This window comes from Sinocyclocheilus rhinocerous, unplaced genomic scaffold, assembly GCF_001515625.1.
Source record: "Sinocyclocheilus rhinocerous isolate Xijiao unplaced genomic scaffold, SAMN03320098_v1.1 scaffold848, whole genome shotgun sequence".
NCBI lineage: Eukaryota > Metazoa > Chordata > Actinopteri > Cypriniformes > Cyprinidae > Sinocyclocheilus > Sinocyclocheilus rhinocerous.
Window position 1 is genome coordinate 750,657 of NW_015664186.1, and position 15,482 is coordinate 766,138.

General features: G+C 36.7%; 2 protein-coding genes across 2 annotated transcripts in view; both read right to left on the bottom strand.

Annotated features, from left to right (window-relative positions):
- Positions 1-3,101: 3,101 nt before the first annotated feature.
- On the bottom strand, positions 3,102-5,873 carry LOC107729834 (ATP-sensitive inward rectifier potassium channel 8-like). The gene is made up of 2 exons (XM_016540540.1): positions 5,293-5,873; positions 3,102-4,478 (listed from the first exon to the last, which is right to left on the bottom strand). Exons 1-2 carry the CDS (start codon positions 5,643-5,645, stop codon positions 3,578-3,580), a joined length of 1,254 nt encoding a protein of 417 aa, XP_016396026.1. The 5' UTR covers positions 5,646-5,873; the 3' UTR covers positions 3,102-3,577.
- Positions 5,874-7,933: 2,060 nt separating this feature from the next.
- The window catches only part of LOC107729856 (ATP-binding cassette sub-family C member 9-like), a 35,686-nt gene continuing 28,137 nt past the window's right edge, over positions 7,934-15,482 (bottom strand). Inside the window, exons 36-41 of the mRNA XM_016540574.1 lie at positions 15,205-15,283; positions 13,323-13,431; positions 11,506-11,609; positions 11,144-11,277; positions 10,532-10,594; positions 7,934-8,722 (exon numbers count right to left, since the gene is read on the bottom strand). Coding sequence (XP_016396060.1) covers positions 8,585-8,722; positions 10,532-10,594; positions 11,144-11,277; positions 11,506-11,609; positions 13,323-13,431; positions 15,205-15,283 — 627 coding nt within the window. The 3' untranslated portion in view covers positions 7,934-8,584. The remainder of the gene's footprint in view (positions 8,723-10,531; positions 10,595-11,143; positions 11,278-11,505; positions 11,610-13,322; positions 13,432-15,204; positions 15,284-15,482) is intronic.

A 15,482-nucleotide genomic window follows, 5' to 3' on the forward strand; every position in this document is an offset into this window, starting at 1 on the left:
TTGTAATAAGTGAATACGTTCGTTGACTTAAGACATAACAGATAAGACACTCTTTTTCGCCACCTGCTGGCGTATTTATGTAATATGAACAAATGGTCAGTGAACAAATCATTTTGGTGAACGAACTGAAAATGAACGAATCTCTTGAAAGAATCAAAATTTCCATCACTACAAAAAACCAACAGGCTCGGTCACCATTCGTTATCGATACAATTTTTTAATGTATGATATTGTTTTGCATCCAATCATATTCCTCTACTATCATAAAACTTAAATCTGCTTTTAAACAAAATATCAGTCTCCGTAAAGACCGTCAAAAATTGCCAGTGCCGACTATATTTCAAGTCGTCACGGCGGGGTATTGGGTAAAGTTTTCAATTAGCAATAATCGCGCCTCGGATAAACCTCATAGGCTACGATACTGCCACTGCGCAAAGCTGATGTCTCATCGTCCAAAGAGGGGAAGTTACCAAACAACACACCAGTTTCCTCGATGGTAAGCGTACTTACTATTCCCTCTCCTATAGATAGGATCACTGCGAAGGTGGATATGCAATCGAAACGCTGCAGTAGAAGTACGTCGTGAAAAACATGCGTTTTTATGTACGTTTTAAACAGAAATACTCCTGGTTAACCCCACGCAGTGCATGCTGGGATATGCAGCCGTTTTTAAGTATACTCAGAACAAAGTGCAACAAATCCTTTACAAGCGTCATTTTATTTATTAAAAAAAAAAAAAAGACAGACACGCAAATAAAAGTCAATTTTCTCTGCAGTCAGTGCCAGTGCAATGCAGTGAGTCCTTGTTTCTTTTTCACATCTATTGTGTGCAGCCCGCTGTTAATGTCAGAACTACAAGTGGCCACCAGATGGCGGTATTTATTTTAAAATAATTATCTCAACTTGACTATACTTAACTACGCGTGATTAAAAATGTGTAAATATGTGGGCTAAATTTACAATATAATAAATAATACGCATTAAAATACGAATTAAAATCAAATTCGCCAGTATAATTGGACAAATTACCTTAAAGAGTTGCTGCAGATGATGATGATTCATTAGCTTGTCACATCACGTCTACCTACATAAAATGTTGCACAATATAAAACTCGGCCTTTAAACGTAGCCGTATGTCTTCATATCGTGGAATTATTCTAACAATATTATTCGGAATGTAATCTTATTTAAACGGTTCAGAGCGCTAACTTCCGGGCCATTGACTAACTTATCCAGTTCTTAATTATACACAGCACATACATAGGCTACACAACACACACATACAAGCTAATGCAAATAACATCAACAATCGTGTGACGTTTACCTGCCTGACTCTCAGATAATAAACGTTGGAGATGTTCTTGCTAGTCGCAATGAAACTTGGAGGAAAGTTTACTGCTTAGGTCTGTAGTTGCACAACAAACCACCAGAGGTCGCCACGAGCACTTTATCAGCATCACAATCACACAATCACAATTTATGATTTTTATTTGCTTTATTTGCTATAATTATTTCTTGGATCATTTAAGCTTTATTAAAGGGGTCATATGATGCTTTTTTAAAGATAATTATTTTGTGTATTTGGTGTAACAGAACAAGGGTGTAACTTTGGTTTGAGAAGTGGGGGGGACACAAAATGGGGGAAAATGTTTTCGATTTGAATCCCATTTCCTGCATGTACATACATTTAGGGACTAATTTATAGAGTTAATTGAAATAAAAGTCCCAGAGCTTTATTGAGCACATATGCCATTTATTACAGATCAAATGAAAAAATAAATGTTGTTTAATTAAATGTGAAACATTGTCATTATCCATAGTACACTGCATTTAAGTACAGAGTCATACGGGACAAGTCGTGCTGAAACAGAAGTACACTTAAAAATAAAGGTTCTTTATTGGCATTGATGGTTACATGAAGAACCTTTAATATCCACAGAAACTTTCCATTCCACAAAAGGTTCTTTATAGAAGAAAAAGGTTCTTTAGATATTTAAAATGGGAAAAAAATACATCCAAGTGTAATGTAAAAAAAAAAAAAACTTTCATACATCACCAGAGAGAAGTCTAATATTCAGTCATGACATTTGAAAATTACAAAAATAAAAATAAAGATAAATTGTTCACAATAAGATCTGTAATATGCTTTTAGAAGCCAGATAGGAAATTTCTGTTTCATGTCGACTAATGTGCCTAATTATTTGTGGACCTCTTAGGAATTACACATCATTTGAAGATCATTATTTGAGCCTGGTTTCTCCATTTCTGTCACAGATGGAGTTTGGGTTCCTTGCCACTGTCACTTTTGAATCAGTGATGAACTGACTATCACTGAAAAATTGACTGTTTACTATTGTACTCTTGCATTGTTGACACACTATTTTCCTGTTTAACACTGTAAAGCTGCTTTGCCACAATCTGTATTGTATAAAGCAGTATAGAAATAAAGGTGACTTGACTTGATCAACAGTCATACAGGAAACCATCTGTTATAATCAGAATCAGGGCCCTGTCCCAAGTGGCACACTTCTTGTGAACATGTGGTCTTGTGAACTTACAATGGTCTCTGCACACACAAGTCCACAAGACTGTAGGACAATGTTTCCCAATCCTGTCCCTGGAGACATACCAACACTATACATTTTTTAACTCTACCTAATCAAACACCTGCATTAACTCACCAGATCATTAGTAGAGACTCCAAGACCTGAAATGGATGGGGCAGATAAGGGAGACATCCAAAATGTGTACTGTTGGTGTGCCTCCAGGAACAGGGTTGGGAAACACTGCTGTAGGGTGTCCCATTCATTATTTTAAATTTCAGAAGATTGCTGGCTAGCACCCCCTTTGCTGCACAATGCCTTTTCGATGCACACTTTTGCTGAGTGGTCTTAGAAGAAGACCACAAGGGCTTAGGGTCTCATTTGCGACAGGGCCTAGTAATCCTAAAGACCTTGATTCGCTTGTTCTGATGTGTTTTATTAAGGTTAGAGTTAAACTCGGCAGGAAAGTGGATTTCGAGGGCCAGAGTTGCCCAGTATGGGAATGATAAAAACAGAGGAAAAGAGCTTGACAAGGACCTAGAGAAAGACAAGGACTTAAAGACAGGTAAAAAGTCGCTAACCAGGACTTTTGTCATGTGACTGCAAGATCTGGTCCACTCTCAGAGGTGAGGAACTACACTCTGGGCAAAGCGAGAGCGGAATTGTTGTGGTGCATAGAGTTGCCCTTGCACACAGAGTTATTCCGGCACATGGAGTTCCTCTTGCGCAAAGAGTTCTGGTGCAACAACTCGCTCTTCTTGAGCGTCTGGATCAGGATGGAGGGTCCTCGTCCAGCTTGCGGGTGCTGCAGCAAGGGGTGGCCACCTTAACCATGTTCCCAAACTTTGAGTAGTCCACCGAGTAGCTTGTTCTGGTGTGTTTTATTAGGGCTGGAGCTAAACTCTGCAGAAAAGTGGATCTCGTGTGCCAGAGTTGCCAAGGATAGGAACGATCAAAAAACAGAGGAAACCATAGAAAAGAGCATGACAAGGACCTAGAGAAAGACAGATGAAAATCACTAACCAGGCCTTTTGTCATGTGACTGCTAGATTTGGTCCACCCTCAGGGGTGAGGAACTGCACTTTGGGTACGGCGAGGGCGGAATTGTTGCGCCGCATGGAGTTGCTCTTACGCATAGAGTTGTTCCGGCGCATGGAGTTCCTCTTGCGCAAAGAGTTCTGGTGCGACAGCTCGCTCTTCTGGAGTGTCTGGATCAGGATGGAGGGCTTCTCGTCCAGCTCGCGGGCGCTGCAGCGTGGGGTGGCCACTTTGACCGTGTTCCCGAACTTTGAGTAGTCCACCGAGTATACCCCCTCTTCCTCGGTCACTATAGGCACGAATCGGTGGCCCCACTGGATCTCCTCAGTCACGTACGAGGTGCGAGCCTGAGTGGAGATGCCTGTGGTCTCCACCACACCTTCCAAGATCACAATGACCTCCAGATCGCTACACTGCAGCTCCATCTCCGAGAGATCATACAGTGGACTGTCCTTATCGATGACGTGACATATGATCAGGGGTGCCAACAGGAAGATGCTGTTGCCGGCAACTGCACTTTCTGTCTGGACGTCGATCTGGTGGATGGGTATGACTTCGCCCTCAGGCGTAGTGGTCTTCCGGACCACTTGGAGGCACACAACTGCGTTGATGATCATGCTTTTACGCAGATCACCCACCCGGATCATGAAGCACAGGCGGTTGTTACGCACGGCGATGACGGCTTGGCGGCTGAAGATGAGGGTCTCGGCGCGCCGGTGGGACTGGGCAGTTTTCATGAAGATGCAGCCCAGCATGACAGCGTTGATTATTAGGCCGATGATGTTCTGTAATATGAGCAACGTGATGGCTGTGGGACACTGCTCTGTTATCATACGCCCTCCAAATCCTATTGTCACCTGCACCTCGATGGAGAAGAGGAAGGCAGAGGTGAAAGAGCTGGAAAAGATAAAGAGAAAAGACCAAACCGTTTTAGGCTTCTAGAACTAAGGGAAATAAAACAACCTAGTAATTTCTCTCTAGTAAAAATATTATCCGCATTAAAAATAATAATAAACGCATATTGAATTGTCTATTATGATTTTGAAATGATTCTTCTATTTTTGTCGATTTAAAATTTTTTGATCACTACATATTTTCCATAATTAAAAAAAATTAAATGTCAAAGTTTTAGAGATTTTTACTATTAAATTAATAGAAAATACAGATAAAGAATGAGTAGGTATGTCTAAACGTTTTACTAGTATTGCAGGTTCTAGGCAACAGATTTTCATTTTATATATTACTTATATATAATATATATTAATATATATTAATAAACTTTTTATAATTCTTGTTTTTAAAATATAGAAAAGTAGTAACATTTGCACAAATGTAAGAATGAAGAAGAATGATGTGTTATATAGTACTTCATTCTTTATAGAAATATATATGTCCTTTTCAACAAGTTCTGCTTTATGCTGTATTATGGAGCTGATCTGACGACTTGTTTTTTTAATTGACTAGATTTACTGGAATTAAATTAAAATATATATTATTTCAGATATTAGTTTGCCATTATAAATGTTTAATTGTTTTGATACAGGGTATATATATTTGGACATTAATTCGTTTATTAAAATATGAATTTAGCAACATTAGTTTGAACATTATTAGTCTCCATCTGCACAAACATAATGCATTCAAGGCAGATTGTACTCATGTCTATTACTTAACATTTTTACAATAACTAAAATGACTTATGCGCACTTACTTGACATTAGTGACACACTGCTCTACGCCAGGTTTACGGTTAGGGTCCAGATCCCCGTGCGCAAAGGCCACTAGCCACCAGAACATAGCGAACAGCAGCCAGCTGCACAGGAACGTCATGGAGAAAATGACCAGGGTGAAACGCCATTTGAGATCCACCAAAGTAGTGACCACGTCCTGCAGGAATCTGCCCTGTTCGCGGATGTTCTTGTGCGACAAGTTGCATGCGCCGCTCTTGGCGATGAAGCGCGCTTTGTTCACGCGGTCCCTGAACACGGGCTTGCGGGGAATCGGCGACACGAGCGCCGGGGAGAACGCGAACTCTTCGGGAATGATGCTTTTACGCGGCAGCATTATTTGAGCACGTCACTGCGAACGGTCAGGGGGAAAAAGGCTCTCCATTCAACTACTGTCAAAAGCGCAGCTCCAATTCAATAACCGTCCTGCATCTGCCCTCTAACTCTGTTCAGCTAGCATAAACCAAAGTTAAGAAAATTAGTTTCCATCTATCAGACCTTAATCCGGGTTCTTGTGCCAGTTTATACAGAACACACTCACCGCGTAAAGGCTTCAAAAAGTATCTTTATGATGATTGTGCTGCGCTCTTACAGGACTTTACACACATGGGCGGTACATCACTGTCCTGCTGCCTCCGAGAAACATTCACCCTGGAGAGAAGAGTCTAAAACTAATAATAATAATAATAATTCAGTCTAAAACTACTTAAAAATATTCCATTAACTAAATCTGCCCTTATTTTACGGCTTAAAAATTGTGAAAATACGATATCTTATAAACTGAAGTAAAATAGAGTTAGTCACAGAGTCTCTATAGCCTATATAAAATAAACCATATAATAGGAACAGATAAGCTGCCAGTCGCAAAATAATTGCAGGTCAGGACAAGTTTGAAAATTTTAAATGGAGAAAAAACAATGTGTGTATCTGTGTCAGTGCAATGTAATGAGTTATTGTAATAGAGCAAGGGTTTTCAAACTGGGGTCCGGAGACACCCGAGGGCCGCAAGAGGGCGCTAGGAAGACTATAAAATGGATTTTATTTGTTTTTAATAGTAAAACATAGGCTATATTTTATGTAACAGGTAACTTTGTATACTTTTATGTTAAGGTTAAATATTCCACATATTTATGGAATACATATCATATTTTTGTTTTCTGCTTTCTGAAGACTGTTATGAGATTAATTGTGAATGTTTTATTTTTATTTATAATAAAATAATAGTAATAAACCCAAATGTGCCTCTTGTTTTTTCATTACAAAATTACTAAATGATCATCCTTTCTTCTATGAGACATACACACTTAAGAATAAGTTAAGAATAGTTGTGAGGAGATATTTGCTTTGGCTTCAGTACATTTTCACAATCTTTATAATATCACACTTAATATGTTTCTCTCACATTATAAATGGAGTTCTGTGTATGGAAATGTATAGCTGCCTATATAATTTAGGAATGAGGCAAGATAGCACCGTATTTGGGGGTAGGCTACTTGTCATCGAGTTCCATGAATTAGTCAAAATGTAAACAGAAGGGAGCGCTGTGTAGCAAACTATTTTTTTCTACTCAAGGGACTTCGAAGTAATGCAACAGTTAAATGTATTCCCTTTTTCCTTCTTTTTTACATTTTCGCCGTTTAATAAACAGTTTTCAGTTTTATAATTGTTTTACTGTTATTTCTTATAATTGTTTACATGTTTCGCTGAGTATTAGGCCTATGCAAAGGCACTCAACAGAGATAAGCAAACACACAAAGCAATTTTTATTTTAATTTCATGTGTAAAAAAAACACAATAGGCACACACCATAATGCTGTTAAATGCTTATAGTACAAATGCCATATTAATTACATATGTACGTTTAAAACAGTCCATCATTACTAACATGCAAATACCTGAGCTTAGCAGTAATTACAGAAAAACGTGAAACGTTTTTGACGGGCGCCGTAGAAATGTGCTGCTGTTGGCTCGCAGTGACGTTTTACGTCATGTTTACACATCATCACCAGAGTGTGTAAAGCGTGTCGGCTGTAGTTTTACGCACATGGTTGCGTTCACAAGTTACTGGAATATCACTGCTCAAGTGTGACTCACTGCAAATATTCATCAAAGCCCTGACAGTCAGCGTGCAGTGAACGGAACGATTTCCCACAGTGGTGGCAGCAATGCATCATTTTACTGCAGGGACAAAGAGTCAATTACAACATATTGCTTAGGTCATCTTTGCTTGTAACTTCCAGAAAACATAGCGATCAAATAAAGAAAGCTAAAGGTTAAAAGGTAAAAGTGAGGTGAGGGTACAGACTGGCATTCCATTAAAGGACGGGGAGAGAAACAAAGGATTTTGTTTCAAAATGTTACTGTACCATGGTACAACAGTAATACCCATTCTCTCAAGAAAAAAAACTCGTAGTCTTGAGCGCAAATGGAGAAAAACTAACTTGGAAGTTTTTAGAATTGCGTGGAAAAACAGTATGTCCAGCTATAGACAGGCTCTAAAAGTTGCCAGGGCCGAGCATATCCACAAACTCATAGAAAATAACCAAAACATCACCACTGATAAGCTACCACTAAATATTGTAGAAACTAAATTTGCTGTAAAGTTGCTTTGCAATGATTTGTATCGTGAAAAGCGCCGTACAAATAAACTTGACTTGACTTGACTTGACTTGAGTAAGACTGACACAACATTGTCACCAAAGAAGAAACTGAAAATAAGCTTTTGGTTAAGTAATTAGCATAAGAGGAATACTGTACAAAGTATAAAATACAATCAGTTTTGTATATAGGGTATGAAGAACACATTAGGTTTATCGGGTGGACATTGCAGGACTCCCCAGAAAGCGAGGGCTCACGATTCTGTCAAGAGTGCATCCACAGGCATGTGAGGGTGTAGGCTTTGGGGAGCCAGCTATATTTGTCCTCCATCCCTAAATTTGTATCAGCAATGCACTTCAGACAGACAGACAAGAGCGTCAGGCCTCAGCCGGACAGACATGCTCTGTACAGTGTTGGTACTAATCAAAACACAGTAGATAAATGCCTATTGCTTATGCGTTTCAGAGTACACGCATCATCAACTTAGAAAAAGAGCGGTAAGGTAACAAAATGCTAAAAAAAGAGTATAATACTGTACTTGGCGTTCATATAAAACAATAACAGTTCAGAGTCTGTGTTTAGTTGAGTCCTTTCCGATGCAACTGCCAAAAATGGCTGTCATTTTTTCTATAAGGCCAAAAGTGGTATAAACCAATGTGGTAATGGAGATGAGTGACTCTACATGTCGGCTTTGACGAAGGATGCAAATAAGCCATCCTCTTGTTCCATGAGAATCTCTGGTTTTCCATACTCCATGATGCTTCCTCGCTTCATCACAACGACTAGATCAGCCGTCAGGATAGTGTGGACACGATGCTGTGGAAAACAGGCACAATCAAGCAGTTGTATGCAAACCTATTTCTATTAAAGCATCACCTTAGCTGTCGAGACTATGCTTAACTGTCCCCTTTTGTTGCTTAAATCACTGCAGAATCAGATGCTGTAATTCTGTAGCTCTGTAATCAGAGTAAAACATCGAGCTGCTGTTTACAGGATCAAAAAACCAGCTTGAGGGAATATTACAATCATCTTACTCATTTCCAGTGCACAAAACTGTAGCAGGTGCAGGCCTTTAATTCACAAAGGACCCTGAAATAATTGGCTAATCATAAATACCACTGGCTACATTCCTGGACTTAAAGAAAGACTAGCATTATTTTTTTGTATTATTTACATGCTATTATAGTTTTTATTAATATTTTAAATTATTTTTTATTTTTAGTATTTCAATTTTAGTTTTAGTAATATTTCGTTTTTTGTCATTTTTATTAGTCTTTTAAAATATTTCTATGTAGTTTTCATTTTATTTGTATTTCAGTTTTAGCAATTTTAGTTCTCTACCTTCAATAGTTCTAATTTTAGTGTAGTAATTCATCTAATATTTATATTTTATTTCAGTTTTATTTCAATTTATTTAATTAAAAATGTTTTTAATAGTTCTAGTTGAGACAAGAGACAACTAAACATTTTTCTATTTAAAAAAAAAAAAAAAAGTAATTTTTGTATTCTCATATTCTAGCTAAAAAAGCAACAACTGCTCATTTATTTGATTTGATTTGATTTATTGTTATTTTTTTTACATGCCCTATAGTGCTGTGACAAGGACAGAGTCTGTTTTCTTAGGACACCTGGTCAGGGGGCATTTTATGTCATATTCCAAAAAACAGTCTCACAACACCTTTACTGTGGCTATTTGTATGTTAAAAAAATCAATTAATTTGTCAAACCACAGGACTATGCAAGTGAACAGAAAAAAAAGGTTATTAAAAAATGTGAAAGATAAATGGTGACCAGATAAAACCTAAAATCTTAATGTTGAAAACTAAAAATCACAAGTCAAATCATAGTCAGCTGGCTTTAGAATGGGGTTAGTGACTGTGAGCTGAAGTGTTCTAATAGGTTGCACACAACCTATGCAAGCTCTTGGTTACCAGCCAATGTGCCAGGGCGTAGGTACCTAGGGGCGGAGGCAAAGCACAGTTACTTGTGCGTCCGGACTAAGATGCTGAAGAAGCTGTCCTCCTGTGCCAAGAGGTTAGGAGCGCTGTCGCTTTCTACCAGAGTCCCAGAAGCAAAAACCAGCACCTGCTCCGCCTCCAAGATGGAGGAAACCAGGTGCTGTGTCAGAGGAAGAGAGACGGGTGGACAAAGAAGGAGAAAGAAGAGAGGGAAAAAGGCGATGAGGGTGAGGAGAGGAAAATGGGTAAAAAAGTGCAGCAAACTGAGCAGCAGACAGAGATCATGCATTTATTCAGAGCTCAATGGTGTTCTGTGGCACTTTAAAAATACTTTACTGAATGCGTTTTAAGTGGCACAAACAGAGGCAGAAAGGCCATTTTTGCGTATCTGTGGCTCTGAATGACAGTTTACAGTACAAACATGGCAGCAAGCTTATAATATTCTTAAGAGCCAATGTGTTAATGCCAAGAGATTGATAGTGACTGATTGTCAGCTGTCAGAATTGGTGGAGAAAGGTGAGAACAGAGAAAGGAGTGAAGATGTCAAAGCCTGGTAAGTGTTAAAAGTCCTTTTATCCCTTTAAAGATGTATTTCTCTATTGTTTTGAGTATTTCTGTGCCGGTATTGTTATATAGACCAGCAAAAAGTTGATATATGGTAACTTACCGCTATAGTGACAACCGTCCGATCGGCAAATGCAGTCATCACCACTTTCTGAAGAATATTTTCCTGTTGAATTGACCACAAAAGACATTTTAATACCAAAAAATGTCCTGTTTCAATCTATAATACACCACATTATGTAAGTAAAATGTGTTGAGAATATTTCTTATAAATGTTTAGCAAATGATATAAAATGTAATGGATGTAAATTTAAGTCTATTCCAAATGCCTAAGAAAAAAAATCTTTTGTAAATTCAGAATTATGAGATGAGAAGTCATAATTAGGAGATAAAATGTTGAAATTATTATATAGTAAGTCACAAGTAAAAAAGTAAAAACTATGAGATACTAAGTCATAATTATGAAATTAATGTCAAAATTATGACAAAAAACTTTGAGATGAAATGTCATAATTATATCAGAAGTCCAAATGCTTTGTCATAATTATGGCTTTTTTCTCATAATTTCAACATTTTTGTAAATCTGACTTTTTATCTCAAAATTTTGACTTATCTCATAATTATGACTTTTTATGTCATAGTTATGATCTACCAAATCACGATTTTTTTCGTATGGAATGGAAATGGTCTTCCATAGATGTAGATGTGGTTGTACCGTGGCCATGTCTATAGAAGCTGTCGCCTCATCCATAATTAGGATGCTGCTTTTGCGGACAAAGGCCCGGGCAAGACAGAAGAGCTGTCTTTGTCCCACGCTGAAGTTCTCCCCTCCTTCTGTCACCACAGCGTCTGGGGAAAGACATACATACAGCATGATGCTTTACAGCTGTTCAGATTTACAAAATATCACTTTTAAATAAAACCGAATGCTTCGGGTCATCGTTAAAAGGTCAGTAAACTCCAGCATTTCATTGCAATAGAGAATTTCCACTTGGTGTCAAAATCATGAGGTAACTGACATTGTGGTGTCCAACCGATCCTGATAAGGGTTGAACAGTTGGAGAGTATCATTCTTACCCAATCCCCCTGGGTGTGCTTTCACCATATTCTTTAACTGGGCAATTTCAAGCGCTTCCCAAAGCCTGTCATCAGTGCAAGTGCACTCGGGGTCAAGATTTAACCTAAAAATGCACATATGCAAACAAAAGCACACACACAAAGAATTAGCAGCCATTCAGATCACCCAAAATAAAAACTGCCATCATTTCTCACCCTCATGTTGTTACAAAACCAGTAAAAAGATGAAAGGAGAAGTTTAGCAGAATGTTCATGCTGCTCTATGTCTTACAATGAAAGTAAATCGAGAATGGGACTGTTAAACTCCATAATTGACAAAAAAGCACCATAAAAGAATCATAAAAGTTGTCTATATGACTCGTGTGCTACATTCCAGTCCTCTGAAGTCATATGATAATTTTGTGTAAGGAACAGTATCGATATTCAATAGTCAATGGTTATTGAGTGTCTTGTCACCAGTAATCATTGACTCTTTGACACGCAGTATTTTAAAAGCTTGGTGTCTGTAAGATTTTTTTTCTTCTTGTATTCAACAGGGATGCATTAAATTGATCAAACGTTGACAGTAAAGACATTCATAATGTTAAAAAATGTTCTATTTCAAATAAATGTTGTTCTTTTGAACTTTCTATTCATGAAAAAAATCAGTTTCCACAAAATTGTAAAGTAGAACAGCTGTTTTCAATAGAAATGTTTATTGCACACTAAATCAGTATATTAGAATGATTTCTGAAAGATCATGTGACACTGAAGACTGGAGTAATGATGCTGAAATTTCAGCTTTGCCATCACAGAAATAAATAATATTTTAAAATATTTCACAATAATACTGTGTTATTGTAATTTGGACCAAATAAAAGCATAAGAGACTTCTTTAAAAAAAACGTAAAAAAAAATCACCTTCACGTTTGATTTATGGAAAAGAGCAGCTTGGACATTCTTCAAAATAACTCTTTTCTTCTTCCACTTCAGAAAGATGTGGGACATCATAAGCTTGAATAAATATGACAGAATTAAATTTTTTGGATGAACTATCCCTTTAAATGAATAACACACTCAAGGGACACAGTGTTAATGCACCCAATGACCATAAGAGAAAATGCTAATGAACACATATTCACATCTGTTTTTAAAACACTAGGAAATGGATTCCAACTACAGCTTCTTCCTTTATGGCCGTACATTTTCCAAAATTAAAATCAAGGAAAGATTTGCTGTACTAATAACTCGTACGCTCTGTCTCCTGGGCCCAATGATCCATTAGGCCTGCTTTGTATAAACATCGTCATGACAACAGCTTGCCCAAAACCATTCCCAGACGACTTGTGATGGGGGTTCAGTTTTATTTTCTTTCTTATCCCTTGGCAGCCTCTTTAAACAAATCCCATATGGACACTTAGTATCAGTGAGAAGTTCAAACAAGCTTGGAGCCGAGGACACTTGTAGAAACATATTGAACATCCAGTAAAATAAATACTTAACACTGTTTGAAAAGAAACATATAGAGGAATAAAATACTAAATACATAAGAATGTATAGCTTATTCTGAGAACACCAGATGTATGAAATGCCAATATATTGGAACGTCCCCTATTTCACATCCTGGGGGTCCCTGTGTTTTGTAAATGATCTGTGTTTATGCTGAACTTCTGATTAAAAATGTCAGGCAGGAAGTGAGTGTTTGGTCTTGGTCCTGGTCTTGTCTGTTTGGGTCAGTTTAGCCTTAGTGAGTGCGTGTGAGGTGCATGTATTACGCAGATACAAATGTATGTTGTGTCTGTTTGTATGTTTGAGCGAGCATGTTTGCGTGTTTATACCGGATGGAGCCACTGAACAGCACTGGATCCTGTAGAATGATTGACAGACGGGATCTCAGGGTTTGGAGTGGAAGCTTGCAGATGTCAATGCCATCAATAACAATCTTTCCTAATAATAAAAAAAAAAGATCGTGACACACACGATTTTGAATTAGCTTTTATTTTTATATTTAAATTTTTCTCTGTATTTTACTTGAAGTTTTAGTAATTTTGTTGTTTCTGCCATTTTTTATTTATTTTTATCCTTATCCTAACCTTAATTTATTTTTATTTCAGTTTTAGTTATTGTAGTACCTTATTCAGTTAGTTGCCAAAGAAATCCAATTTCTCATTTTTGTTTGTTTTTAAGTTGAAGCTTTTCATCTAATATATATATTTATTTATTTACATTTTTTTTTTACAACTTTAATAGTTTTAGTTTTAACTAACAATAACAACTCTGGTATATATTTTATATTTAGCTCATTTATTTATTATTTTATCATTTTTATTATTTTTTCTATTATTATTATTTAATTAATTATTTTAGTTTTAGTTAACAATAACACTGGTTTGTTATTTAGCTCATATTATTTGAGACACTACATTGATATTGATATTTTATTTTATTATAGATTTTTTAAAAATATTTAATTTATTTTTCAGTTACATTTTTATAATTTTTTAACCAATTTTTTTTTTTTTTTACAAAGTTTTAGTTTTAGTTAACAATAACATCTCTGGTTTATATTTTATATTTAGCTCATATTCACTGCACTGAATATTAGATTTTCTTTATTTATTTATTGTTAAACCGTTTAAAAGGTGTTTAAAAATTGTGAGAAGAAATGGTGATAATCAGTTACAGCACATAAAACATGCACTTTCCATCATAAATCAATTTAAATTTTAATATCAAGTCCATAGACATGCGTCAGCTACCCAGATATTTAACATATCTAAATCTGTAAGATTTATATTTAGTTCCTCACAAAATCTTAAATTAATCACAATAAAAATGTTCTTCTTTCCTTGAAGGATTGTTTTTATTAGTTTTGGGCGTTCAGGTCAGTTTACAATAACTTGACTTTAATACATAGTGGTCTGTAGTGGATAGCAGGAGACCAAACACAGCTCTTAAGATTTTAATTTTAGCTTTATATGGACACAGTAAAGAGAGTCTGTGCACTTCTGATTTAAAACATCTCTTACAGCCGTGCTCATATGCACAAAACAGCGTGAATTGTTTGATTTGGCTAAAGATTTATTTTGACTAAGAGAAATATGTTAATACTGCAAAAACAATACCCCAAAAATAACACTATTTAGTTATAACTGTTATTTATAGCATTGCTTTAATCCTTCTACATTTCGTTTTTAATTATGAAGGGAAAAAAAGTAGAGAAAAATATTTTGCATTTTCAAATGAACATTGTACTACATATATTGCATGATTTAGATAACATAGTTTTTTATGCACTTTCTGTTCGATATCTTAAAACAAATGAAGCAATGGCGTTCTAAATCCCGTTTTAAATCATCCAGGCTAAGAAATTCTGTCAATAATGACAGTAAGACTCAACAGATCTCTATGGTTAATGTCTAAATATGACACCATGGCTGCTTGTCAAATTGACAATAACCAGAAAGTAAAAGAACAAACAACACGGGCAAAGAAATAAATGTTTCTAGGGTAAGCAGCTGAGGACATTAAAAATAGCTTTATCAAAAATGTCCATGGCTTTTCTTTCATATTTTCCTAACTCCTTTTTTCTTCTCTAGGGATCCACAAGGGTAAGCGTCTCCCCAGCGGCAAGCCTGACATACATCGGAGCGCTGTAGTGCTCAGTGAACCATAATATCTCATTAAATAGAGACTTGGAAGTGTCCTGGGAAGACCTACCTTCAAAAACATCCACCATGTTGAAAAAGGCCAGAGACAGCGAAGACTTTCCACTGCCCGTTCTACCACAGATGCCCACCTGAGACAGAAAGAATAAGACGTAAGCACTTGACACAGCCTGACATTTTCAGATTGCTTTTGTATAAACACGCTCAGGGGCTGCTGTTCTCCTAAATTACACAAACTAGTGTGGACAGTTAAAGTTCCCATGTCACAATAAGAAGCCATCTGTGCTGTCATGCTCGTATATTGAGAGCCAGGGCGACTCTTAAAAACAA